Source organism: Sorex fumeus, unplaced genomic scaffold (genome assembly GCF_029834395.1).
Source record: "Sorex fumeus unplaced genomic scaffold, SorFum_2.1 ptg000072l, whole genome shotgun sequence".
In the NCBI taxonomy this organism is placed as follows: Eukaryota; Metazoa; Chordata; class Mammalia; order Eulipotyphla; family Soricidae; genus Sorex; species Sorex fumeus.
Genome location: NW_026606129.1, coordinates 47,918,053 through 47,944,180, shown reverse-complemented (window position 1 = coordinate 47,944,180; position 26,128 = coordinate 47,918,053). Strand labels below are relative to the sequence as shown.

At 41.2% G+C, this 26,128-nt stretch overlaps 1 protein-coding gene across 2 annotated transcripts in view; it reads left to right on the top strand.

Annotated features, from left to right (window-relative positions):
* LRRC2 (leucine rich repeat containing 2) overlaps positions 1-24,797 on the top strand; it is a 41,414-nt gene extending 16,617 nt beyond the window's left edge. For both annotated transcript variants that reach the window (XM_056129826.1, XM_056129825.1), the window contains exons 4-9: positions 4,016-4,172; positions 10,727-10,863; positions 12,754-12,899; positions 14,320-14,475; positions 16,452-16,588; positions 22,613-24,797. In XM_056129826.1, coding sequence (XP_055985801.1) covers positions 4,016-4,172; positions 10,727-10,863; positions 12,754-12,899; positions 14,320-14,475; positions 16,452-16,588; positions 22,613-22,662 — 783 coding nt within the window. In that variant the 3' untranslated portion in view covers positions 22,663-24,797. The remainder of the gene's footprint in view (positions 1-4,015; positions 4,173-10,726; positions 10,864-12,753; positions 12,900-14,319; positions 14,476-16,451; positions 16,589-22,612) is intronic.
* The last annotated feature ends 1,331 nt before the right edge of the window (positions 24,798-26,128 follow it).

Genomic DNA, 26,128 nt, shown 5'->3' with positions numbered 1-26,128 from the left:
CAGAAGCTTCTTGATGGGTATTTAATGATGCCAGATAAGAGGGGCCTCGGAAGGGTCTGGGGAGGATCCATGGCCAATGGGGTCTTCATTGCTTAAGCCTTTTCCTCCCTTTCGGCCCGAGCTTGAGCCAAGTACATGAGGAGACAAGCCAGTCTCCAGAAGGGTGGATTTCAGCCACTTGTTCTGCACTCAGATTTGTGCTTCAGTCCTGCCTCTTAAAACAATTGAGAAGCCTTTCCTTTGCTACTGCTGATGCTTTGATTGTGGGGTGTAATGAGGGCTGCACATACTTGGTGTAGGGTGGGGGTGCTGGTGCTCGAATGCTCGGTCAAGGTGCTCGGGGACACACTGGGGCACAGTAGTCTGAGGGCACAGTGCTCCATGGAGGGACACTCCCAACCCAGGTATTTGCACATTTTCAGTTGTGGGGCTTGCTTTCGGAGGGCCCTACACTTTAGTTGGGGTGTCCCCATGAACCTGGCCAGGAGGCTTGCATGCTTTGTTGATCTTCTGGTTCTAAATAGCAGAGTTGCTGGCAGGAGGGATAGAACTCTTGGCCTCAAACTTCCAAAACAGGCGCTGTTTGCCATGGAATCATCTCCTGAGTCCCGAGAACCAGTTTTTCATCACCCTGTGAGGGGCTTGTGGCCTCAGCACAGCAGGGAGTCCCCCCACCTCACAGGATCTGGGGGCCTGGGTGGGGAGAAACCCATGGGGCCCCTGGGGCTGAGGTCATTCTTGTCCTTCCTGCTGTGAGAAGGAGCCCATGGGCCCTAGACACCAGTCCTTCTCCTCCTGGTCCCTCTCCCTTTTTGGTGGGGGTATTCAGGGGCTACTCCTGGCTCCTTGCTCAGGGATTGCTCCCAACAGGGCTGGGGGACCATGGGGTACAGGATCAAAACCAGGCCTCCTACACACACATCTGGTGTTCCAGCCCTGGGTTCTGCTCTTTCCAGGGAGATTGCCTCAATTTCCTCTCCAGCTCTCCCTGGACAACCCCCCACCGCCACCAACACCGTTAGTACCAAGTATTTCATTGTCTTGTGCTGGTCGTTTGTTCTATGAACAAATGAGTCCTGTGATTTGACCTTATTTTTCTATGCATCTAGCTCCCTCTCCATTTTACGCTTACGCTTTGGAAGTTTTTTTTTTTTTTCCCTTTCTTATCTATCTTTGGAGTGAAATCTTTTTTTTTTTTTTTGGAGGGTGAGGAAGGAGTTTTCTTTCTTGGGAGTTCCCCTTTCTTTGTCCTGCTAGGCTCTCTGGACAGCCGAGAGATACTGCGTGTCAGACGAGCCGTAAGCTCTGAGCATGCATCAGACAGTGGCTTAACTTGGGGGTGCAGCTACAGAGCCTCCATTTCACTGGTGTGCTCCCTCTACCCCGGGGAGTATGGATTTATGGATTGTCTGGAACTGGCGAGAGTCCAGGGAATTGGCTGCGCCCTTTTTATAGGCAGGACCAGGTCAGGGCCAGAGAGAACTCTGGGGTGAGAAGAGGGTGCTGGCTTGAGGAGGCTTGACCTGCATCCATTATCTTGTGTTTGCTCTCCACCCCCATCCTTGCTCTAGATATGCCTGGGAAATTCTCCATCCAGGAACCCTGTTTAATCCCTCGGTGGATATACTCAGCCCCTTGTTGGCAGGGGAAGATGCAAATGCTCTGAGACACGAATGTTTTCCTGATCTAGGGTCCTGCTGTGGGACCCTCAGAAGCCTATTCCCGAGAGGCGAGACCTGGCATGAGGAAAGTAGGCTTATCTGGAAAACAACCATTGATGGTGGTCTTGTCCATCCCACACTCCACCCATCCCCCACCAAAAAAAAAAAAAAAAAGAAAGAAAAAAGAAAAATCTAGCAGTCTTGCTCTCAGGCTGGGGCTGGTAGAGGAAATAGTTAAAAGAGTTCATCAGTCAGGGAGAGGCCTGGGCTCCTGGTCTCCAGCTGGCGTCAGGGGTGTGAATCACCCTGATGGTGGTGGCCTGTTTCCTGTAAAGCTTGGAGATAACATCGTGAGCTCCATGTGTCTTCTGGGCTCTCTGTGAAAGCTTAGGGAGTGCTCTGGTGGTCTGGAATTTGTCTTTCCCCTCTATCTGTGACCACCTACTTTAACGCTTAAGCACAACAACAACGGGAACATTCCTGAGTGCTGGAAACAGCAAAGGCCAAGGGGGTCTGAGAGAGGCTCTAGGTCGTTGTCATGTGGAGAGGATGAAACTCTAGTGCTATAAGGGGCAGAAGGGGGCTGTTTTGAGTTTCCCATCAGCTCCCTTTTTAGCTCTGCCCTCACTGGGTCTTCCCTTCCTGGGGCCTCTGGGGGTCCAGTGAGCTATTCTTGTGTCTGAGCTATTCCTGCCAGTGCTGGTCCAAGACTGAGCAGACTTGGAGGTACAGGGTTATCTTTTATTTTTATTTCATAATAAATCTCCCCCCATCCCCACTCACCTGTTAATAAATCATATTTAATGTGACCTCCACATTCGGTTATGTGACTCTCAAATGGAGTTTTGACCAGAATTAAAGTAGCCCAGGCTTTAACACACACACACACACCCACACACACACACACACACACACACCCATACCCCATCATCATCATCAACATCATCATCGTCATAGTCGTCATGATTATTATCATTATTATCATCATCATCACACATCTCCTAAATGAGTCATGTCAGGGTAGACTCAAGCTGTCTTTTTTTTTTTTTAATTTTTATTAGTGAAACACCATGAGGTGCAGTTGTAGAATTACAAATTTTTGTGCTTGGGTTTCAGTTATATAATGATCGAATACCCATCCTTCCACCAGGGCCCATTTTCCACCATCACTGATCCCAGTATCCCTCCCACCCCCTCATCCCCCTCCATCTCAACCTGCCTCTGTGGCAGGGCATTCCCTTTTGTTCTCTTTCTCCTTTTGGGTGCTTGACTCACGCTGTCTTAAGATGTTTCCCAAGTTGCTGAAATAGGCATGAGTATACTTTGCAGAGGTATATTGATCTTTCAGATGTGCCATCATTGAGGGAAATGAAAGCAGTTCTTTCCAGGGAAACCATATATTGACATTTCCATAAGGAACATAGGATCAGCTCCCCATGGACTCAGCTTTTTGTTTTGACTCAGAGCAGGAGGCAAATCATTTGGTCGGGGGTAACTGATCAGGAAGGGCTGATGTTTTGCCAGAAGCATTTGAGGTTTTGATTTTCATGCTACCATGAATTTTTGGCAACTTGAAATTGGGTTAATCGGTTATTGTAAAATTCCTAGCGACTTCAGATAATGTTTCTTGTTTTTTTTTTTTTAATTTGTTTTTGGGCCATATCTGGTGATACTCAGGGGTTTACTCCTGGCTCTGCACTCAGAAGTCACTCCTGGTGGGCTTGGGGGACCAGGTGGGATGCTGGCGATTGACCCTAGGTCTGCCATGGGCAAGGCAAGCACCCTATCTACCTATCACTCTGGCCCCTCTTATTTATTTATTTATATTTATTTTTATTTTTTCTTTTTGGGTCACACTTGGCAATGCACAGGGGTTACTCCTGGCTCTGCGCTCAGAAATTATTCCTGGCCATGCTCAGGGGAACTTATGGGATGCTGGGAATTGAACAAGGGTCAGCCGCGTTCAAAGCAAATGCCCTACCCGCTGTGCTACCGCTCCAGCCCCTATTTATTTATTTGTAACAGGGGCCATGCCAGGCAGTGCTGAAGGCCTGGTAACTGTCCTGGCCGGTTGTACTCAGGGTCTCCAGGGTCATACCTAGGGTGCTGGGGAATTTGGGGTGGGAAGCTGGGTGGCATATAGTACTTGGATTGAACTCCGGCCTTCGTACATGCTAGGCACGTGCCTCGCTGCTCGAGTTCTCTCCCAGGCTCCCCTGCTGCTTTCCCAAGTGCTCCAGCACAGACAGATGAGTCTGATGTCCTTTCAACAAAGGTGTGGTTTTGTGCGTGGAACACTCAACTTGGACCCAGGGAGGAGCTAGTCATGCCTGGTGTCATTCATTCTACCTTAGGAACTCCCGGAGTCACTGAAGGAGCAGACGCATCTGAAAGAGTGGTACATCAATAATACCCTGATCCAGACCATTCCCACCTACATCAAGCTGTTTGAAGCGATGAGAATCCTGGATCTGCCCCATAACCAACTGTCATATCTCCCAGCTGAAATCGGTATGTCCCCTAGCAGGCATCCTCTGGTCTCTTGTCTGATGAGCAGGCAGTGGTGGGCTGGGGATCCTGTTGGAATTTTTTTCTCCCTCCAGCCCAGCTGTCTCCGGGCAGGCAGTTTTTATGTTTCTGGAACTGCTTGCTCACAATGGCCCCTTTGGGGTGTTGAAACACAGTCTCACTAAAGGCAGCAGCAGCTCCAGACAGAGAGCACATACAGACATTAGCCCATTGCAGAAGGAGCTCAACATCTTGTGCATGAGCAAGGCTCTCATTAATTTTCATGAATTTCCTTCTAATCTGGATTGACAAACCTGCAATAATGTTTATTATAAACATACAATGTAATATAATCTTCTTGGCTACTCGTCCCTTGGTGATTTTAGCTTATGTCATTTGAACACATGTTGGAATTTTCCATCATTTTGTAGCTCACTTCCAGTTCCTGAAGATGACGTGTTCCAGGCTGCCTCTCTGCCTCTGGGGCCATGGGCAGCAAAGGTCAGGGGCTGCGCTGACCCATGCTTACACCCAGTACCCTGGAACTGTGCCATGCTGCAGTCACACAAACATTCCAGGAGTGTCAGCCTGTGAATGATGTTGACTTTTTGGAGTCATTCACATCTTACTGGGGGCACCAGGACTGGAAACCTCACCTTCCTCCCCCTAGGCTGAGCTCTGGGTTGTAGGTGCAGCTGCTGACCTTGGTGTGAAGGGTGATGTGTGCTTTATTTCAAGAGCAGACTTGCTTACTGCTTACTAGGAGAGAGGAGACCTCAGGTGAGGAGTCTCCACTGCAGCGCCCCTGGGGTAAGCTTCATCTGGGCTGTCTCTCTTTGCCTCCTGGAACTTGGGTGCAAGTTGTTAATGACAGTATGTTAGTTGTCTCTGAGCAGGCTTTTGATGTCTTCTGTCAGTCTCAATGAAAGAGCAAGAGGCAACCTAACTAGTTGGTATGTAGAGTAGAACCGAACTTTTGACAGGATAATAAGTACTTGTTCCCTTGTCGGATTTCTGGGAGGGTACAAATGACCTTAGAATTTGTGTCACTATAAAGTGCCATCTTGGCCAGGTGAGGAATCATGGCCTGCCAGTCCCCTTGTTGAACAGAATGTACAGCACAAGGCCCAAGGCTGTTAGTTGACTTCGTTGTCATGACTGGTTTAGATCAACGATCTAGACGTCAGGATTTGCTCGTCTGGTGGAGGCTCATACTAAATTTGAGAAACCAAATAGGGTTTCTGAGGACTAAGTTCCTTTATGAAATCTGTTTTGAGTAGCAAGTTTCTGTTCTTGCACTTCTAAGAAGTCACCGTGGTTGACTTAGAATCAGGAATGATTCATCTTGTCAGCCTGAACTGGGAACCGTGTGGTTGGCACCCAGAAGAGGAGGCAATGAGCATGGAGGTGTTGATGGGGAGGTCAGGACATCAGCAGGAGACAAATTTACGCTCATGGTGATCTGAAGTTCACCACTTGTGCTGTGTTTAGTATAAGACTTAATTCATTTCTTAAAAAGTTTTCCTTGAAATTATTGATAGCCACATTCATGTTTGTTTCTATCTGCTATTGTTTTGTTTTTTGGGTCTTAACTGGTGGTGCTCAGGGCTTACTTCTGGCTCTTGACTCAGGGATGGTTCTTGGCAGTGCTTGCAGGACCATGTGAGGTACCAGAGTTCCAACATGGGTTAGTTGAATACAAGGCAAATCTCTCAACCCCTGTACTAGCTCTCTCGTTCCTCACTCCTTTCTAGATGCCAGTTTTATTTGGGTGATGGTTCTTAGCCTTGACTACAGATTAGAAATCCCTGAAGAACTTACAAATTAAAAAATCTTGAGTGTGGAGAGATAGTACAGGGCTTAGGGCACTTTCCTTGCATGTGACAAGCCTTATGTGATCATTTTCACTGCATTTGGTCTCCTGAACACTGCAAGGAGATACCTCTGAGCACAGATCTAGGAGTAGCTACTAAGCACCTCTAGGTGAGGACTCCAAATTCAAAGTGAAATAAAAGAAAAATGTACACTATATCAAATGTTAAAAGAACCTGTAAATTCTTTTAAAACACCCTGTAATTTCCTTAACCATCATGAATTCATTCCATTTCTGGACCTAGGCTCCTGGTAACCAGCATCTAAAGAAGCTTCTTGATTGGTATGTGGATTGAGAACCACTAGGGAGGGAATGAGTGCGCTATCCTTGGGCAAGAGAAGAAAAAATGAGTTATGAATAATGGGCTTCTGTGGATATAGCATTAGGGAACTCAGTCTTTCTGCTGTCCCTTTGTAAAGTGGGGATAATAAGATCCTTCATCCAGTTGTTGTGAGGATTAGATGAGGTGTTAAGCACCGTAGTGATTAGACTCGGTTCTGATAGTTCTGATTCTTCCAAGGCACTCAAGCCAATTTGGAGACTTATCAACCATACACACACACCTCATTTATGAATAGAGAAATATGAAGTATCCCAAAAAAGGAATAAAATGTGAAGTAAGTCTTCTCAATTATCACTGTTAACAGTTTCCTGGGTATAAAATTTTGATTGCGTACTATCAATATTTTGATTGTGTACATTCTTCTTTGGATGGATGCTGCAGCTATTTAGATATATCTGTGAACAAGCGTGTGAGATATACACGAATGGGCTTGCTTTGGAATCGGCTAGTTCCCATGTAAGGCATCTTACCTCCCAATGTCCCCCTAGAACAAATCATTTCAAATGTGCTGTGAAAGATCAATATATGGAATGTTTGATTTATTTTTTTCCTCTGATGGAGGAGTCAGCATATTCTCCATATGAGCTAGAACTCAATGAAAATAAGTTTAGCTACAGGGTCTGGAAGTTAAGCAAGACCGAGGGAGAATCGGGAAAAAGCATTCTGAGCAGCTGAGTTTTGTAGAGGAGGTGGGGTGGATCACCTTTGTGTTGTAGGGTCTGCGGAGATCTGGCTGGGGGCTTTGGGGGGACATTAGAGACCAACAGGCACTAGACAGCATATTCATTTTCTCAGGAGCAGGATGATTACTTTGTGATGTCTGACATTGAGGATTCAAGCCTGGCCTTGAGTTGTCTTTTCTTTGTGGAACTCATAAAAAATAATTGTTACACGGTTTTAAATAGCTAATGAGCAAGATTATTTTTAAAGTTTTACTTAAGTATTTTAAAGGGTGTCAATTCCTAAAGCAGTTCCTTGGGCTCTACAAATAAGAAGCCTCTGGATGACTATCCCTGATGGATTAGGTTCCTGTCTAGAAACTCAGCCTGAGGGCTCTGGGACAAGGAACCGTAGGAACGGAGGTTTCACTGTTGTTGGACAGGATCCCGGGACATTCCAGGAAGGAACAGTTACTTAAAAATACAACATGCTAGTGCTAAGGTGTCTGTCTTAGTCCAGCTGAGCTATTAAAAAAATACCACAGACTGGGTAGCATATAATTTATTGTGCCATAATTTAGTTCTCACAGTCTACAGGATGGATGTTGGAGGCAAGCTTGCCAGTACGGTCAAGCAAATGACCTTCCTTTGGGCTGCAGATTTCTCATAACCCCCCACGACAAGGACATGGGGGCTTGGTGGGGTCTTCTTTATAAGGGCCCTCACCTCATTCTCAAGGGCTCCATTCTCTGCCTATTCATGTCACCCTTGCGGGTAAGGATGTCAAATGTGAATATGGGAGGCCATATTCAGGCCATCGCAGTGTCTTATGTATTTTATTTCAATTCACTTCTGTTAAGTTGCTGATATTGCACAGCAATAATTTCTTCCAAAGAAGGAAAGTTGAAGTTTAGCACGGATGTTGTGAATGTCCTATGTTGTGTTTAGTTTTCACACTCAGTCAAGAAATGATTAATTCCAGAGTTATATGATCAGAATGATAGAGATACTTGCACCAGTACACGTGAGATGCATTTATACCAATTATTTGATTTGTGGGGGTGATAGGTTATACCTGTTACTCAGGGTTGACTACTTCTTCTGTGCTTAGGGGTCATTCCTGGCAGTGTTTGGGGGAACTATATGTAGTGCTAGTGATTGAACAAATGTCCACTTCATATAAGACAAGCATATTAACCCCTGTACTACCTCTTTAACTCTGCATTTACACCAGTTATAGGTGCATTTGACCCTCATAACAGGAAGCAAAAAGACGACAAGAAACTGTTTTTTGCTAGCTCTAGCTAACTGGAGGAAAAAGTAATTTTTCTAGCTTAGAGAAAAAGTTATAGCTTTAGAAAGTTATATCACATATAGTTTTTAGTAATTTATAGACACAAAGCATTGTATGCATTTTTTATCCAAATGCATGCTATCCCTGCCTTATCCCTAAGGCCTGATTTCAATACACCAATATCACTTTGACTTTATTAATATCCTGGTAAGAATTATTCCAGGTAAGTTAGTGGGGCCACAGCATTACCATCATCACCCAAAAATAAACAGTGAGATCAGTCAAACTAATTTAGAAAGGGCCCCTATCTAATATACTGTTTTGTGTATTTCCCTTTCTCATTCATCAATGATAAGAAGTTTGTATTTTGGGTGCCTACTCTATAAAAATAATCAATACTTTTTATTTTCTCATTTTATTTTATCTTTGGTTATAAGTCACACCTGGCTGTGCTCAGGGATTACTCCTGGCTCTGTGCTCAGATCACTCTTGGTGATACTGGGTATCAAACCAGGATTGGCTGCCTCCAAGGCAAGTGCCTTTAGCCCTGTACTATCTTACTGGTTTTCCAGCTTCAAAAATTGGGTCATGCAAAATTAGGGGCTGGAGAGATAGTATAATGGGTATGGTTCTTGCCTTGCATGTGACCAACCTATGTTTGATCCCAGCACTCCATAAGGTGTCTTGAGTCCTGCCAGGAGTGATCTCAGAGTCTGAGCTAGGAGTAAGCCTTGAGTACTACCAGCTGTGGTCCCAAAACAAAAACAAAACAACAGCAAAACCAAACCAAACCAAACCAAAATAGTATGTTAAAATATTGGGGAGCAGAAATAGAGTACAGCGGTTAAAGGTGCATGCTTGCCTTGCATGCAGATCACTCCATTTTGATCCCTGGAACCACATATGTTCTCTGGAGCATGATCCCTGAACACAGAGTTAGGAATAGTCCCCAAATGTTGCCAGATGTGTACCCTTCTCACACAAAAAGAGTGCTGAAGTATTTATTACCTTAGAACATTTATGACACAGTTTTTGTAGTATCAGATATATTTGTTTTTATGCTAGTTCCTTCTGGTTTGAAACTGATCATATTTTTATTAAGTCAGGTCACAATTGGGATATAGTTTTTCCTTAATTAATCCCATTTCTACATGTCATTCTTTGTGGGTTCACTTCCTGCCCATAAAAGAGACTTTGTGAATATTTTTAGGAAGCATATTATGTCATGATTAAGTCAATGTAAATATGAAGCCATTATTTATATATTGACTTGAATGCATGACTTTCCATGCATACAGAATTTTGTGGATGTTTTAACATCTAGCTCCTGTCCCTTTTTTTTTTTTTTTTTCTTTTTTGGGTCAGACCCGGCAATGCACAGGGGTTACTCCTGGCTCATGCACTCAGGAATTACTCCTGGCGGTGCTCGGGGGACCATATGGGATGCTGGGAGTTGAAGCCGGGTCGGCCGCGTACAAGGCAAACGCCCTACCCACTGAACTATAACTCCAGCCTCGCTCCTGTCTCATTAAGAGCCACCAAAAGCCATACCTCCTCCTCGTGCTTCTGAGGAGCTGTGCCATACTTTAAAGTTGTTTGTTGCCCATTATTTTGTTCATTACTTGGATGAATGAAATTATTCACATGAGTTGCAATCCCTTTCATTGCAAAGGGGCTTAGACTCTGTGGGACTGGGACCTGATGCCTCCTACATGGAGCAAAATCCTCCATACTCTCTTCACCTATAATTCCACTACACTTTCAAAAGCTCAAAAGTAAGCCAACATATAAAAATTCTGATCAAGTATAAAATGTTCAGAAAAAGATCAACTGATAATAAATAGTGCTTAAGAAAAACAAATACAACTCTTTACCAAATGCCTTCCAGACTTTATTGTTTCTTCAAATGTTTCACATCATTGTCTTTGTTGTTCTTAAAAGCTCTTACAGTGGGGGCCAGAGAGATAATACAGCATGTAGGGGGCTTGGTTTGCACATGCTTAACCAGAGTTTGACCCCCAGCATCCCATGTGGTCCCCTGAATACTGCAAGGAGTGACTCCTGAATATTACCAGGTGTGGCCCCAAAACCAAATAAACAAATATCTTGTAGCAGGCTAGAATGATAGTAGAGGGATTCAGGCTTGGTTTGAACTCAAACCATCAGCCTTGGTTTGAATTCCCCAGCAACACACATGGTCCCCTGAGAGCCCTGTCAATGGACATTTCTGAGGACAGAGCCAGGAATAGTCCCTGAGTATCACCATACCACCAGTTGTGACTCCTAACCTCAAAATAAGTAAATATATATATCTTAAAAGTTCTGAAAAAAATAAACAAAGTTCTGAAAGGATCTACTCTGTGGATGTTTGTGTCTTTCTCATGACAGGTTGTTTGAAGAATCTAAGAGAACTCAATGTGAGTTTCAACCATCTGAAGAACATTCCACCAGAACTGGGAGACTGTGAAAATCTAGAGAAACTGGATTGTTCTGGAAATATAGAATTAACTGAGCTTCCCTTTGAAGTAAGAAAATAAACATCTTTGTATAAGCCTCCTGGTGCTGGGAGTGAGATAGGAGAATGGCAGGGAGAACTAGGGTGTTAGGCAATAAACCCAGGGCCTCACAGATGCTAGATGCACACTCTATTATCATTTGTGCCACATTCTTGGCTCTTAATGTCAGAGCCAAGATATAGTGTATAGTTGTTGGGAAATTACTTTTATAACCCAATAATTTCTTTCATTGTTAGGTTAATGCCACTGTGATTTTACATATTCTAAGCTTCAGAAGTTTTGAGCTAATTCCTTAAAATATCATTCATAAATTATCTTACAGTCTAAATATGCATAAATAAAAAAGAGAGATCAATAGTAATTCAGTCTTGATTTTTATGCTGATCTTCCATAATGCTGGAAACAACTGGAGCGAATTATAGGTACCCAAATCATCTTTCTTTAGTTTATTAAAAAAAACCCATTTTTTTTATTGAATCACAGTGAAATACACAGTTACAAAATTGTTCATGATTGGGTTTCAGTCATATAATGTTCCATCACCCATCCCTTCACCAGAGTATATTTTCCACCACTAATGGTCCCAGTTTCCCTCCTGAAATCTCTGCCCCACCCACCCTTGCTCCAGACCTGACTCTATGGCAGGCACAAAGCATCTTTCTCGACTGCTTATTTACCAGCTCTTATCTTCCTATTCATTTTTTTTCTAAATTCAAAATAATCGCAAAGTTAGAATGTACCCATTCATTAAGATGACTGAGTCTTACTAAAGCAACCTGGCAATGTGGAACTGGGTATAAAGACAAATCATACTGAAACTATACAAATTTCTTCTCTACTTCCAGTAATACCTCCCTCTGTCCAATTGATGCTGTACTGGATCACAATTAAAAAATGCATTTTGAGGATCAGTTCAAATTTTATTTATGGATTCTCAAAATAAGTCAATGAAAGGTAGCTTCTGCTATATTTTGTATCCCAATTCATTCATAAGACACTTTTCCTACTCTAGCATTTGTAGGTTGATTGTGAAATCCCCTACATATTGTTAACATGTTAAAATCAACCAATGATAGGTATAAAACATAAGTAGTAGAGATTTCTAATAATTTTCCATGTTTACTTATCAATTCAAATGTGAGTCTCTTAGGAGTTTTGTTTGTTTGTTTGTTTTTTTGTTTGCTTTTTTTTGCCTCACCCGGTTGTGCTCTGGGCTTCTTCCTGGCTCTGTGCTCAGGGATCACTGGTGGTGGGACTTGGAGGGACCATAGGGGATGCTGGGGAAGAGCCTTTAAGACTCAGGAAGTCCATTTCCCCCCAAGTTATTCTGCTCTTTGAGTCCTGTGCATTATTTTATTTTATTTTATTTTATTTTATTTTATTTTATCTCTCCCTTCCTCCCCTCCCTCTCTCTTCCAGGCCTGTGTATTTTGCCTTCTCTGATTTTACACATATTCTTGTCTGGAGTTTCCTTTCATCTCTCTTCCCTCATCAAAGACTCTCAGGGGCCAATTCTAATACTTGGTTCTCTGAGATTCCTTTTCTGATCCTTGACCTTCACCTTACTGTTATGCTGAACAGATTAGCCATTTATTTTTCTGCACTCCTGAGAAGTTCTAAGTTGGGAACTTCTTTACATTATTACTTACAAGGTCAGATTTTATTGCTAATGTATGAAAGTTTACAATCTCATGGACAGCCACACAAACTATCTTAGCACCTTCAGTAGGTTGCGGAATGAATGGCACAATCAGTCCTTCAAAATATATTCCCGATAGATCAGTTTGACATAGAGTCATAGAAATGCCTTTGAAAAGAAATATCAACATAAAAATGATTAGTGTTCTTTAATTCTTATTCTTCTGAAAAGCATGAGAACATTTTATTATTTCTTTCTAGTTAAGTAATTTGAAGCAAGTTACGTTCATAGATATTTCAGCGAACAAGTTTCCCAGTGTCCCGGTCTGTGTCCTGCGGATGACTAATTTGCAGTGGTTGGATATCAGCAACAATAGCCTGAATGACCTGCCGCAAGATATAGACAGGTAGCTACTTGCATTCTGAAGGTGAGGTATAAGAATTAGTTACTAATGCTTCAACACTGCTAATGTTTTAAAGATGCAGAAGTCTTCAATTGTTCATAGAAGTCAGTGAATTTCTCAGTGTGGTCCTCTAGGAAATTAGTCTGGTTCTTTATAAAACAGCTTGTATTGTTCATGTACATGTATATACAGGGATATTTGAGCACATCTTCATCGTCTTGGTGCAGTTGAATTGCTTCAATAGAAATAAATTCTGTGGTCCTCACTAGAATGTCACCATTAACTCTCCTTTCCTTTATTAAATTAGAAAGCTAAATGTACTATGATGGAATAGAAATAGCTCACCAAGGTTCAGAATACCAATAAGGATCACTTTTATTGATTGATTATACTTAATCTTTTGAAAAAAATTTGATATTTACCTAGAACGTTTTAAAAATTCTTTTCCTAGAGTTATCTCCTGCTAAAAATTATCATTACACTGAATTATGTAAGATTTTGTAAGATTATGTAAGATTTTGTAAGATTCTGCATGGCAGGCCTAGAGATGGCAGGATTAAAGGTGGTGAATAATGGCTGAATAAACAGCAGTACTCCTTCATAAAAAAAAAAACATTGTTTTCTTTAAAAAAAAAGGTTGTGAATAAAACAAAATTCCTGATTTCCAGGAACCTATAATCTTCTTTATTAAGGACTATAAGTAAGCTGGCAAAACATGATCCAAAAAAGTCTTAGTACTAAATGTCATCTTTGTGACCTACTCCTGGTTTATGTGGGTCTTCCCACTAATTTACAAAATTGTTTTAATTTGAAACTCCAGGAAACTTTGTGAAATATCTGTGGAATGCTTCAAGATCTTGCAAATTAATGGAAGAAGAAACAGAGGGGTCTACCACTGAGTAATGATAGAAAACAGAATTAAATGTATCTGACACAGATCTTGCTCACTTCCTTGGTAGTCTGTAGTACTCTTCCTATTTTAAGGTTAAATAATACCAGGGAAGAACTTTCAGGATATAGGAAAGAAAAAGCATGTTGTCAAGGTTTGCTTATTTCAGTCCAGCTCCAGTATGATTTTCCCCAGACCGTTTCTCAAGAGTTACTTGGGAATGTGGGAAAGGAGTATGTTGGTTTTCCTAGGCCCTATTATTGCCTACTCTATGTTGTATAATTTTATTATCCTTCTGTTATAGCTGTGTCTTCAACTGGAAATTAAATCAGTAGAACTTCAAAAAAAATCAAATTGTGACATCTTGCACGACTTTATTTAAATTTTAAAGTCAGACCCCCCCCCTTTTTGGGTAAGGGTCAGTATAAAAATTAATCCAAGCAGGAATTTCATACTCCAGTTTATTTGTAATTTATGTTGGTATTCATAACTGTGAAGCAAAGTTCTTGGGTTCTAATCCCTTTTACTTCTTAGGCTACAAGAGCTGCAGACCTTTCTCTTGTATAAGAACAAGCTGACCTACCTTCCTGCGGCCTTGCTTAATTTGAAGAAGCTCACCTTGCTGGTTGTCAGTGGGGACCATTTGGTGGAGCTCCCCACGACCCTCTGTGACTCATCCACACCTTTAAAGTGAGTAGACTAGAGACCCTACTAGTCATACACCAGACACAAGGTAAGGAGCCAGCTTTGGGTTCCTGGACCAGGATTCTAATGAATCTTATACTCTGAAGTCCAGATCCTAGTTCACAGATATTCTGATGCCTTATTATGGAAATTGAAATTTTTGGATCAAAGGCATGGGGAAATAGAGCTCAGAGGATATTTGGGCCTAAGCTGATTGAAGGTGCAGTGGGTATGTGCTCAGGACTCCCTAATCTGTCCTGAACGTCCACATGACTACTGGCCTGGAAGGGTCAGCAGCTGCTAGAGTAATCCTGGTTGCCTCAGTATTTGGGGGGCCTCCTGAAGGAAATTGTTAGCCACCCCCAAATCAGAAAAAAAATCACTAATATGATGCAAGCATTGAAAGTAGACTATGAACCAAACATGATGGCCACCTACTACCTGTATTGCAAACCATAACACCCAAAAGGAGAAAGAGAGTAAACTGGAATGCACCTGCCACAGAGGTGGGAGGGGGGACGGGATGGGGGTGGCTGGATGGGATGAGGGTGGCAAGAGGGATACTGGAACATTGGTGGTGGAGAATGGGCACTGGTGGAGGGATGAGTACTCTATCATTGTGTGACTGAAATGTAATCGCAAAAGTTTGTAAGTCTGTAACTGTATCTCAAGGTGATTTATTAAAAAATAAATTTTAAAAATGTGATAGAAGCATCTTGAGAACTGGGGTGAGCTATTTGAATGTGGCCATGAAGAGCACCAGTGCCAACCTGCCCTGAAGCCAGCTACCACATATTTCCTTGATTCCCTAATGATGTAACCCCCAGATTTCTGGGCTCTGAGGTCTCCTGTTACTCCCTCCCCTGAGACTGTTTGAGCACATTCTAGCAACGTGATGCTTTCCTGGAACCTTATCCCAGGTGGCTCCACAGAGAACCACCGCTTTTTCCACAGAGGCAGTTCGTGGGCATGACAGCCAGGACCAGAAGGGGCGAGAGATGGGAAGGAAGGACCCATCCCGATCCCGAGAAGCCTGGAGTTTTCAGTCACTGGTCCCGTGTAACTGGGTTTTTTCATTGGGTCTGGAGGTTTGGCTTCCAGGATTCATAGGGGGCAGGTCGAGGGATGATACCTACTCCCATCTCAGGTACCCCAGTGAAATAGGCCTGGCACAAGGTCCAGAACATCTTTGGGGGAGCTGATCAGTTCCGAGATTCATTTGTGAGTCTCTGGATCATCAAGGTGAATAAAAATAAATTCTGTGGGATTTGTAAAGAAGTTAAAGGATTTATCTATGTAAGTCTATGTAAGAATTAATTTTTCTTTGAGATTTCCCCATAGTTAGACATGAAATGAAAAAGGACTAGAGAAATATATGAATCAAAATATGATAGATATTACAAGTATAAGTACCAAAATATGACAGAAATATATTTACCAAAATATATATACAATCAGAATGATATGAACACCCAAGACAATGTGGCATACAATTGCAACCAAAGACTATGGAAGGGATTTCTATTTCCTTTTCTTTTTTTGGGTCACACCCAAATGCTTAGTGGTTATGCCTGGCTCTGCACTCAAGAATTACTTCTGGCAGTGCTGGGGGATTACATGAAATGCTGAGGATTGAACTCCATATGGCCACAATGCAAGGCAAATGCCCTACCTGCTGTACTATCTCTCCAGCCCGTAGGAACTTCTATGTTGAGTTGAAATAATTATATCATTTTTCACATCAAACATCTTTTTAGGACCAAAGAGACAGTATAGCAGGTGTAATCACTTGCTTCGTTTAACATTGATCCAGGTTTTATCCCTTATACCTCATACGATCCCCAAGTACCACCAGGAGTGATCTCTGCGCACAGAACCAGGAATAATCCCAAGTACAGCAGTGGGTGACCCCAAAACCAAGCGAAAAGTAAAGAAAAAAAACACAGGTGAAAATGTGATGTTTTCCATACATTCTTGAACAGATTTGTAAGCCTTATGGACAATCCTATTGATAATACTCAGTGTCAAGATGATGACCAAACAATGGAAAGTGAACAGGATCGCCAACATTTTGATAAAGAATTTATGAAAGCCTATATTGAAGATGTTAAAGAACGAGGTAGGTAACTTATACTTAAAAATATTTCCATGGCTTGGAGGCCAGCTGCACATGCTGAGGGAGAAGGCAGCTCAGATAGAGAGGGGAGCACCAAGTAAAGGGTGTTGGGGGGACCCTCCCAGAATGAGAGATGCATGCTGAAAATAGTCTATAGACTGAACATGATAGCCACTCAATGCATCTTTTGCAAACCACAGCACCCAAAACAAAAGGGAATGCCATGCCACAGGGGTGGGGTGGAATGGGGGGTGGGGGGGTTGGAGGAATGCTGGGAACATTGGAGGTGGGGAATGGGCACCAGTGGAGGAATGGGTACTCAATCATTGTATGGCTGAAACCCAAGTGCAAAGATTTGTGAGTCTACAACTGTACCTCATGGTGTTTCACTAATAAAAAATAAAATAAAATAAAATAAAATAAAAGAATGAGACAGTTGACCATAAAAATATTTAAAATGCACACAGAATTCCATTCACTCACACAATACACTTATTGATATAAGTCAAGATGACTATAACCCATTATGTAGGAACAGGCTACTTTGTAAATGATTTTTCTTGTTACAAAAAAAAGAAAAGAAAGGTGAAAGAAAGAAAGAAGTAAAAGAAAGTATTTTTCTAGTGTACTCTGATATATCTTAATATATCATTAAATATTTGACAGAGACTGGGAAATGCACACTGAAAATTGAAGGAATTGTATTTGAAACCTCACATACTAATTGTATGTGAGGTTTCAAATGAAGTGATGATAGTATCATTTACTTTAAATGATTGAAAAATAAGATTCTGTTAAAAAAATGGAGTAGGGGCTGTAGAGATAGGACAGTGAGTAGGCGCTTGCCTTGCATGTGACCAACCCTGGTTCAATCCCTGTCCCCTGAGCACCTCCAGGAATGAATCCTGAGTGTAGAGCCAGGAGTTACCACTGAGTAATCCCTAAGTGTGGTCCAAAAACAAACAAACAAACAAACAAACAAAAACAAGAAAAAGTGGATAAAATATTTAAACTCAGATTTTGGAAAAAATCTTCTCACATAAACTGAGGAGCCCCTGTGCCATCTATGCTCAGTGCAGATGCATTCTGAGAAATGCACTCTTAGGCAAGTCCATCCTGATATCTAAAGGGTGATCACATAGAGCCAGATGGTCTCTCCTTCTACACACTTGGGCAAGATGGCAAATCCTGTTGGGAATAGTGACACACCTGCAGTCTGTTTCACTTTTTCTCAGTGACACATCACTGCATAAAAACCACAAAAGAATAAACACAAGATTAGTAAATCCGCTCAGTCTTGACTTTCTATAGGTGATTGATAGCACAGAGGTACCTGGTGATCCCTGTACCCCAGGAAACAGAAAAGTGCTTTCCCTAGTGGCTATTTCTAGATTGTTGTGGAAGGCTTCCAGCTTCTTCCTCCAGTCACAGCAATCTTTGTTCTTCAAAATACCACTTTGTTCTTCAAAATACCACTTTCTTTTTGAGGCTCTAAGAGCCAGCCCTTCAATTTGCACTCTCCTTGCCCCTCCACCTGTAAGTTAAGTGGTACAGACTTCAGACAGAATGCCAGACCTGTGGTTTTAAGGAAGAGGTTGATTGACTTTTGGGATAAGCAGGTGTGGGCAGGTGCTTTTATTAGTCCTCGGAAAGTTGAAATGTGAGAACTCTCCCTCAATAGTAGATTATGCACTATAGCACTGTCCTCCTGTTGTTCATCGATTTGCTCAAGCGGGCACCAATAACGTCTCCATTGTGAGACTTGTTGTTACTGTTTTTGGTATATCAAATACGCCGCAGGAGGTTTGCCAGGCTCTCAGTAGCTTGACAGGCTCTCCGAGAGGGATGGAGGAATCGAACCCGGGTCAGCCGCATGCAAGGCAAATGCCCTACCTGCTGTACTATTGCTCCAGCCCAATAGTAGATTATAAAGACAATAAATGCATCGAGCTATTCATGTTTGAAATTCATTTAAAAATGCTCTTTAGCTCTTGCCTTGCATGTAGCCAACCCTGGTTTGATACCCAGCACAGCATATGCTCCCCTGAGCACCTCCAGGGGATCACTCCTGAGAGACAGAGCCAGGAGTAGCCTCCGAATACTGCTAAGCATGACCCAAGTAGACCCCTGCCCTGAAAAAAATGTCATTTTATTTAGCAAGTTAAATTTTTTAACTGAATTAAGAATATTTTAGGGATGGAGAGATAGTACACCAGGTAGGGTGCTTGCCTTGCATGCAGCCAACCCAGTTTTGATTCCTGGTATCCCATATGTTCCCCTGAGCATTGCCAGGAGTGATCCCTGAGCATCGCCAGATGTGGCCCTAAACAACCCCTATCCAAAAAAATTACACTTAAAACAATTATAGGTATTCCTATATAGTTATTTCTAATTTGTTTGACTATCCCTAATCTCGAATGCTTAACTATTATGAAATACACCAGACTTTTATTAAACATAAATAGAAAGAACTGAACCAAAATCTTGAGGCTTTGTAACTTTTCTTCAAAATGTAGTTTTGTCTCTTATTTTCTTATATTTTTGTGATATTATGTAAAAATTGCAAAGAATTAGAGAAAATGAGTATTAAGCTTTAGATCAATGTGGTCAACAATAAATTTATTTTGTTTTTTAAAACTTACTTAGTGATTGTAGATTTTGGGTTATGTAATTATTTATAAATAGTTGTACTAATTTTATCCTTCATATATTCATACCATATGAAAACAAATACTCTTGCTAATTTTTAGCTGGTTTTGACCTATGGAAATGGCCACTTTTTAAAAAAATTTTGCTTTTTGGGTCACACCTGGCGATATTCAGGGGTTACTCCTGGCTTTGTACTCAGGAATTACTCCTGGCGGTGCTCAGGGGACCATATGGGATGCTGGGAATCAAATCCAGGTTGGCCGCATGCAAGGCAAACACCCTATCCACTGTGCTATTGCTCCAGCCCCCTCTTTTTTTTCGAATTGAATCACCATGAGATACAGTTACAGACTTATAAACTTTCATGATTACGTTTCAGTCATCAAATGATTGAGTACCCATCCCTCCATCAGTGCTCATTCTCTACCACCAATGTTCCTAGTATCCTTCCCGCCACCCCTCCCCCTCCCACCCCCTGCCTCTGTGGCAGGCACATTCCCTCTTGCTCTCTCTCCCCTTTTGAGTTTTATGGTTTTAGATACAGGTTACTGAGAGGCCGTCATGTTTGGTACATAGTCTACTTTCAGCTTACATCTCCCATTCCGAGCGATTCCTCCAACCATCATTTACTTAGTGGTTCCATCTCTATCCTAGCTACCCTTCCCCCCAGCATGTGAGGCCGGTTTCCAAGCTGTGATGTGATTCTCTTGACCCTTATCTACACTGTCCTAAGGTGTTAGTCTCCTATTATGTTACTTTGTATTCCACAAATGAGTGCAGTCATTCTTTGTCTGTCCTTCTCTTTCTGACTATTTTCACTTAGCATGATACTCTCCATGTCCATCCACTTTTATGCAAACTTCATGATTTCATCTTTGCTAACAGCTGCATGGTATTCCATTGTGTAGATATACCAAAGTTTCTTTAACCAGTTGTCTGTTCTTGGGCACTTCGGGTTTTTCCCCCCCAGATTCTGGCTATTGTAAACAGTGCTGCAATAAATACACAAGTGCAGATGCCATTTCTACTGTATTTTTTTTTCAGCTCTGGGATATATTCCCAGAAGTGATACTTCTGGGTCATATAGGAGCTCAGTTTCTAGTTTTTGGAGGAATGTTCATATTGTTTTCCAAAAAGGCTGAACCAGTTGGCATTCCCACCAACAATGAATGAGAGTCCCTTTCTCCCCGCATCCACATGGACATTTCTTATATGTCAACTGCTATGTGGTCAGGCAGGTGCTGTGGATTTGAGTTTGCTTTTGTTTATAATTCTGTCTTCTTCCTTTTCTTCTGCATCAGACTAATGTCTAAGTTAATCACAGAGTCCACAGCTACAGGAAAGAGAAGTAGATAGAGTCAATCTACCAGGAATCCCAACTTGTGTGAGTCAAAACATTGAGGAAGTGAAGTACCTTGTGTGTGCTAAAATTTTAGTTAACCTAAGACTCACTAGCATGTTCTGCCCTCAGAGTTTTCTGGTTCATCAGGTCTGGGTCCTTGGGCTATGTATTTATAACAAAAGTTCCCAGGTAGGGTGTTGAGATTTTGAGTTTGAGCATTTCACCTTGAGAACCACTGGTCTAGACTCACACCTACCCCGTCCTATGGTTGATACCTTGTCCAGTGCTGTGGCCTCCCATGGCATCCCATGTGCTTTATACCTGTGGCCCCCTCTCATCTGGGTGATCCTGGGGATTCACAGGAGTCATATGACTTCTGGCTGAGAAATGTAAGTCTAGACCAAGGATTTTCAAGTTTTTTATTTAGACCAGTGAAAACAGGAGAAATAGTTCATTGACTACTAAGGCAGAAATAAAAACATTATTTATAGTAGTTTTTTGCATATTCACTTTTAAATCTACTATTATAAAGTGAATTTTTTTCAGGCATACCGTATCTTAAGCAACAATAATTTTTTGAGGACCAGCAGAAATTTGTATGGACTGGTATCAGTCTGTGAATAGTTGGTTGAAAACCACTGGTAATCATTTTTTTTTTTTGCTTTTTGAGTCACACCTGGTGATGCACAGAGGTTATTCCTGGCTCTTCACTCAGGAATTACTCCTGGCGGTGCTCGAGTGACCATATGGGATGCTGGGAATCAAACCCCGATCAGCTGCGTGCAAGGCAAACACCCTACCCGCTGTGCTATTGCTCCAGCCCCTATAAATTATTTTTTGACAGAATTTGTCTCCAAAGGGGGTGCGAATGGGAAATAACTAGTGGGACAAGTAAGGTTGAGAAAAGATTTACTTATGAACATTATTCTGGGTTTAGGAATAGTCCAAACATCTCTTATAAACTATTTTCCTTCTATCTGCTGACCAAAGTCCCAAGTTTTTGGCCATTTACTTCTACTTTGTCAAGTTTTATTACTATAGTCAGAGATGTTCTGAGACCTTTTTTAAAAATTGTTGGACCACATATGGCAGTGCTCAGAGCTTCGTCCTGACTCTGTTGTCAGGAATCACTCTCTTAGCAGTACTCAGAGGACCATCTATGCTGCTGGGAATCAAACCAGGAGTCAGTCAATGTGCCAAGCAAGGTTCTTAACCCCTGTACTATCTCTCTAGCCCTAAGATTCTGATGTAGCTAGGTGAGTTCGGTGAAAAAAGAGCAAGAATCCAGATTCTTGCTATTGTAGAGTGCTGCAATGAACAAACAAGTGCAGATGTCACTTCGACTATACTTTTTTCTTCTCTGGGATATATTCCTAGGAGTGGTATTGCTGGGTCAAATGGGAGCTCAATTTCTAATTTTTTGAGAATCGTCCATACTGGACGCCAGCCACACATGCTAGGAGAAAAGGCAGCTCAGATAGATAAGGGAGCACCAAATAAAGGTGGGAAGGATCCTCCCAGGATGGGAGAAGCATGCTGAAAGTAGACTATAGACCAAACATGATTGTCACTCAATGCCTCTTTTGCAAACCACAACACCCAAAAGGAGAGAGAGAACAGAAGGGAATGCTCTGCCACAGAGGCAGGGTGGGATGGGGGGAATAGGGGGTGGGAGGGATACTGGGATCCTTGGTGGTGAGAAATGGGCACTGGTGGAGGGATGGGTATTTGATCATTGTATAATTGAAATCCAAGCACAAAATTTGTAAGTCTACAACTGTACCTCATGGTGTCTCGCTAATAAAAATTTTAAAAAAATTTTAAAAAAGAGCAAGAATCAATAATTTTACCTAATTCTACCTTAGAATTAGGTAATTTAAAACTTGACTACACATTTGTGATGGCTTAGTGGTGATAAATGTATTTATTTATATCCTTAAAATATAAAGTGGCAATAATTTGTGTTGACCTACACAACATTGGTATACTTTGTAATAAAATAGAAGGATTGACTATTCTTTTTCCTTTTGTTACAGAATCTGTTCCCAGCTATACTACCAAGGTGTCTTTTAGCCTCCAACTTTGATATCCTCCCATCAGAAATTTGCACCACCTCCTTATCCTGCAGATTTATAAAATTTGGATTGTGGGCCATGACCTATCGAAACAATGACTTGTGTTTAAAGACAAAATCTATAAACTACAATCATAATGTTTTAAAAAACAATCATCAAAATTTAAATATGAACAACTTGCTGAGGGAAGATTGGAGGATTGATAAATTAGTTTATATATTGATACATAAGCATTCATTTGCATCCATTGTTTCCAAATAATGCACATTTAATATTTTAGAAAGTACATTATTTAAAAAAATTAAAACCTAATGACCAAATTATGAAGCTGATTGCTTTATTTTCAGGAATCAAAGGGCAAAAGGGCTGTGAGAAGAGTATTCATACTGGACTAGTGTGAAGAAAACTTATTTAATTTTCTCATTTTTGAAATAATTTATTATTTTTGAATAATTTAATTATTCTTCTTGAGAATAATTTCCCTGGGGTTTTATACAAACTTCTTTCCCATATGTTTCATGTATATTTTACAAATATAGACTGACAAGAGAGACTTCAAGTAGAACCTGTGGGGGATTCACAGGGCTGGACTGTTTGTTCACGCACTGGAGATGGGATGCTCAGAGAGTATGCTTGCAGCCCTCAGGTAGGAAGTGTGGGCCCAGCTTGTCATGGGACGTTTTGCATGGCCTGCACAAAAGGCCAGCCTACTCTTAGAGCCCTTTCCTGGGACTCAGAGCTCTGCTCTGCAAAGAGCAGATGTGATGCCCTCAGAGCTCTTCTCTTCTTAAAGTAGACCCTATCAGATAGCACTGATGAGGAGTGCCCAACAAGGCCTCCTGCTGGTTTCCATAGACCTCTGCCCATGGCCAAAACACTGTGGTCCAGAGGGAGCACGTGAGGCTGTTTTATGTTTGCAAGGAATGGATTCATTATAGGGTTTTCTACTCTTTTATCACATAATAGGATTTGGAGAAAATGTATAAATTTCTATTTTTTCTAGCATTGTCTTGGACAAAAATTAACAGATCATGATTGTTTTGAAAATAAACCTAAACAGGTAATGCTTGTAATGGGAATGTATATATTTATCTATACATTTATGCATGTATTGATTTTTTTTGTGGGGGGGAGTCACACCCACTGGTTTTCAGGGATTATTCCTGGCTCTGTGCTTAGGAAACACTCCTGGTAGGTACTGGGAATTGAATCCAGGTTGGACCTCTGCAAACATCCTACCTGTTGTAGTATCTCCCTGTCCCCAAGTATGTATTGATTTTTAAGTGGATTCACCCAGTTATATCTAATAGGACTTTATGCAGTGATGAAAATGTTCTCTGCCTGGGCTATTTAGGGTAATCACTAGATACCTGTGTTTCTTGAACTTTGAACCATGACTGGTGTGACTGAAACACTGGGGTTTTCATTAATTTAAATTAAAACAGGTGGCTACTACATTGAACATTATGAGTCTAGCTAACTGGATTTTGGAGAGGCTAATCTGGGCTATTAATGGAAGGTAAAGAATTAGGTAAAGAATTGTAAATCTTTAGAGGCAATATTTGCAAAAGTTTACAGTTGATGCCTCAATATTTTGTCTTAATAAACAAATAGACTTCCAAATACTTTAGTAGATGTAAAACAGGCAGAAGGTTCTACAACACATAGCAATGCTTTGGTTTAGGATTGCCTCAATGTAAAAAAAATCTCTGAGAAGAGTGTTAGGAGATAAAAAGAGGTCTGGGAGATAGCTCAAAGGCCTGGATTGCATATGCAGAAGACTGGGCTCGTCCCAACTACCAAGTACCACTGTGACTCCCTGAGGATCACCATGACTCCCTGAGTATCAGTGGGAGTACTGAACCAACAGTAGCTCCCAAGTGCTGTTGGGTGTGGCCCCCAAAACAAAAAAATAAAATAATTAAATTCAAAAAATTACAATTTTCCATTAAACTTTTAAAAATGTAATTTAAATATAATATTTATATTACTTGAATAACTTTTGGAAATTTATTTTGTGCCAAAGTTTGTTACTTACAGTCAAATAGAAACATATATTTGAAAAGGGATGTATGGGGAATTTTACACAATTCAACTGTCTATGACATAAAGTTTATTTTAATAAAGCAAGTTCTTTGTTCAAGTACCTTATCTTGGCATTACATTTAGATGAAAATTAGCATTTGTATTTAATTATTTCAAATAGCATAGCAAAAACCCAAATATTTGATTCAATTACAATATTTATTCCTATGAATGTAGAAATGTAGAAATACTTTAAAGGATAATAAGCATTTTAATGGAAATATAGAGATATTAAAATGTTACATAATGCATAGACTGACCCATAATTTGAATAGCACATTAATGCAATATGAATAAAATACTAAAATATAATTATTAAAAATTATTGTTTGTATTATTACATAAACTAATTATTAACTAGCAGTTGCATGATTATTATCATGGTAAGCTTATTATACCCATTTCCCTACATTGGAAGTTAAGGGACAACAAGGTGTAGGTGAAATTGCTGAGCAGTGTATTTCAGCTAATAACAAGATCCACACCAGAATTTGTTAATTCTAGATTTCTAGGATCACCCTTGGAAGACTTGCCAAATGCCAATTTGGGTAACTTATGATGAAGACAAACAGTAAGCTCCAGAAATAAGATACTGTCCTTTCCTCCTTCCTATTTCTGTTTGTTTTTGCTTCACTGCAATATGGATACTTCTGGGTGGAAAGGAAACTTAGAGAAGATTCTTACACAGTTCGTAGGGTTAAATGCTTATTTTACAGCTGTATATTGGATTTCTTTATAACATTTAGATCATTAATTCTAAACTTGAAATGATGCCAAATAGCAACATTAACAGAGGGCTCAAGGAGCTGCCCTTATATATCAGACTATACTGAACTTCCCCAGAAGTGGCCAAATGAGATATTCTTGGGCTACTGGTGGAAGGAAGTGGACACTTAGTGGTGCATGTGGTGTTGGAATGACGTATGTATTAAACTATCAACAGTACTGTAAATCACAAAACTTCAATAAAAGAATACCTAATTGTATCATCAGAATAAAAAAAAATAAGATGCTTAAGCAACTTAATTGTGGTCTAATATGCATTGTAGATGAAGCCAATTATAGCTGAGTGTTGGACACCGTTATTGGTGTGAGCAGTGAGCCACAGGGAGGGCTGTGGGTTTTCAGAGGAAGTTGAGGGTCAGAGGTGGAGAGAAGAGGAAAGAGCCATGAAGTGGAGTGGGGGGTGGAGGATTTGCTGTTACCCTGACTGCTGGTGGCCTCATCCCACTTCCCCTCTACCCTCACTGCTCCTCCCAGAGTTCAGTTCCTTCACCAAAGACCCAGCTGTGGCAGCCTGGCTCCACCCAGGGCCTCAAATACATTTATTGATTTATTATTGATTTCCACTACTCCCTTCTGAACTTCTGTATTTGTGGACCCAGCCCCCTC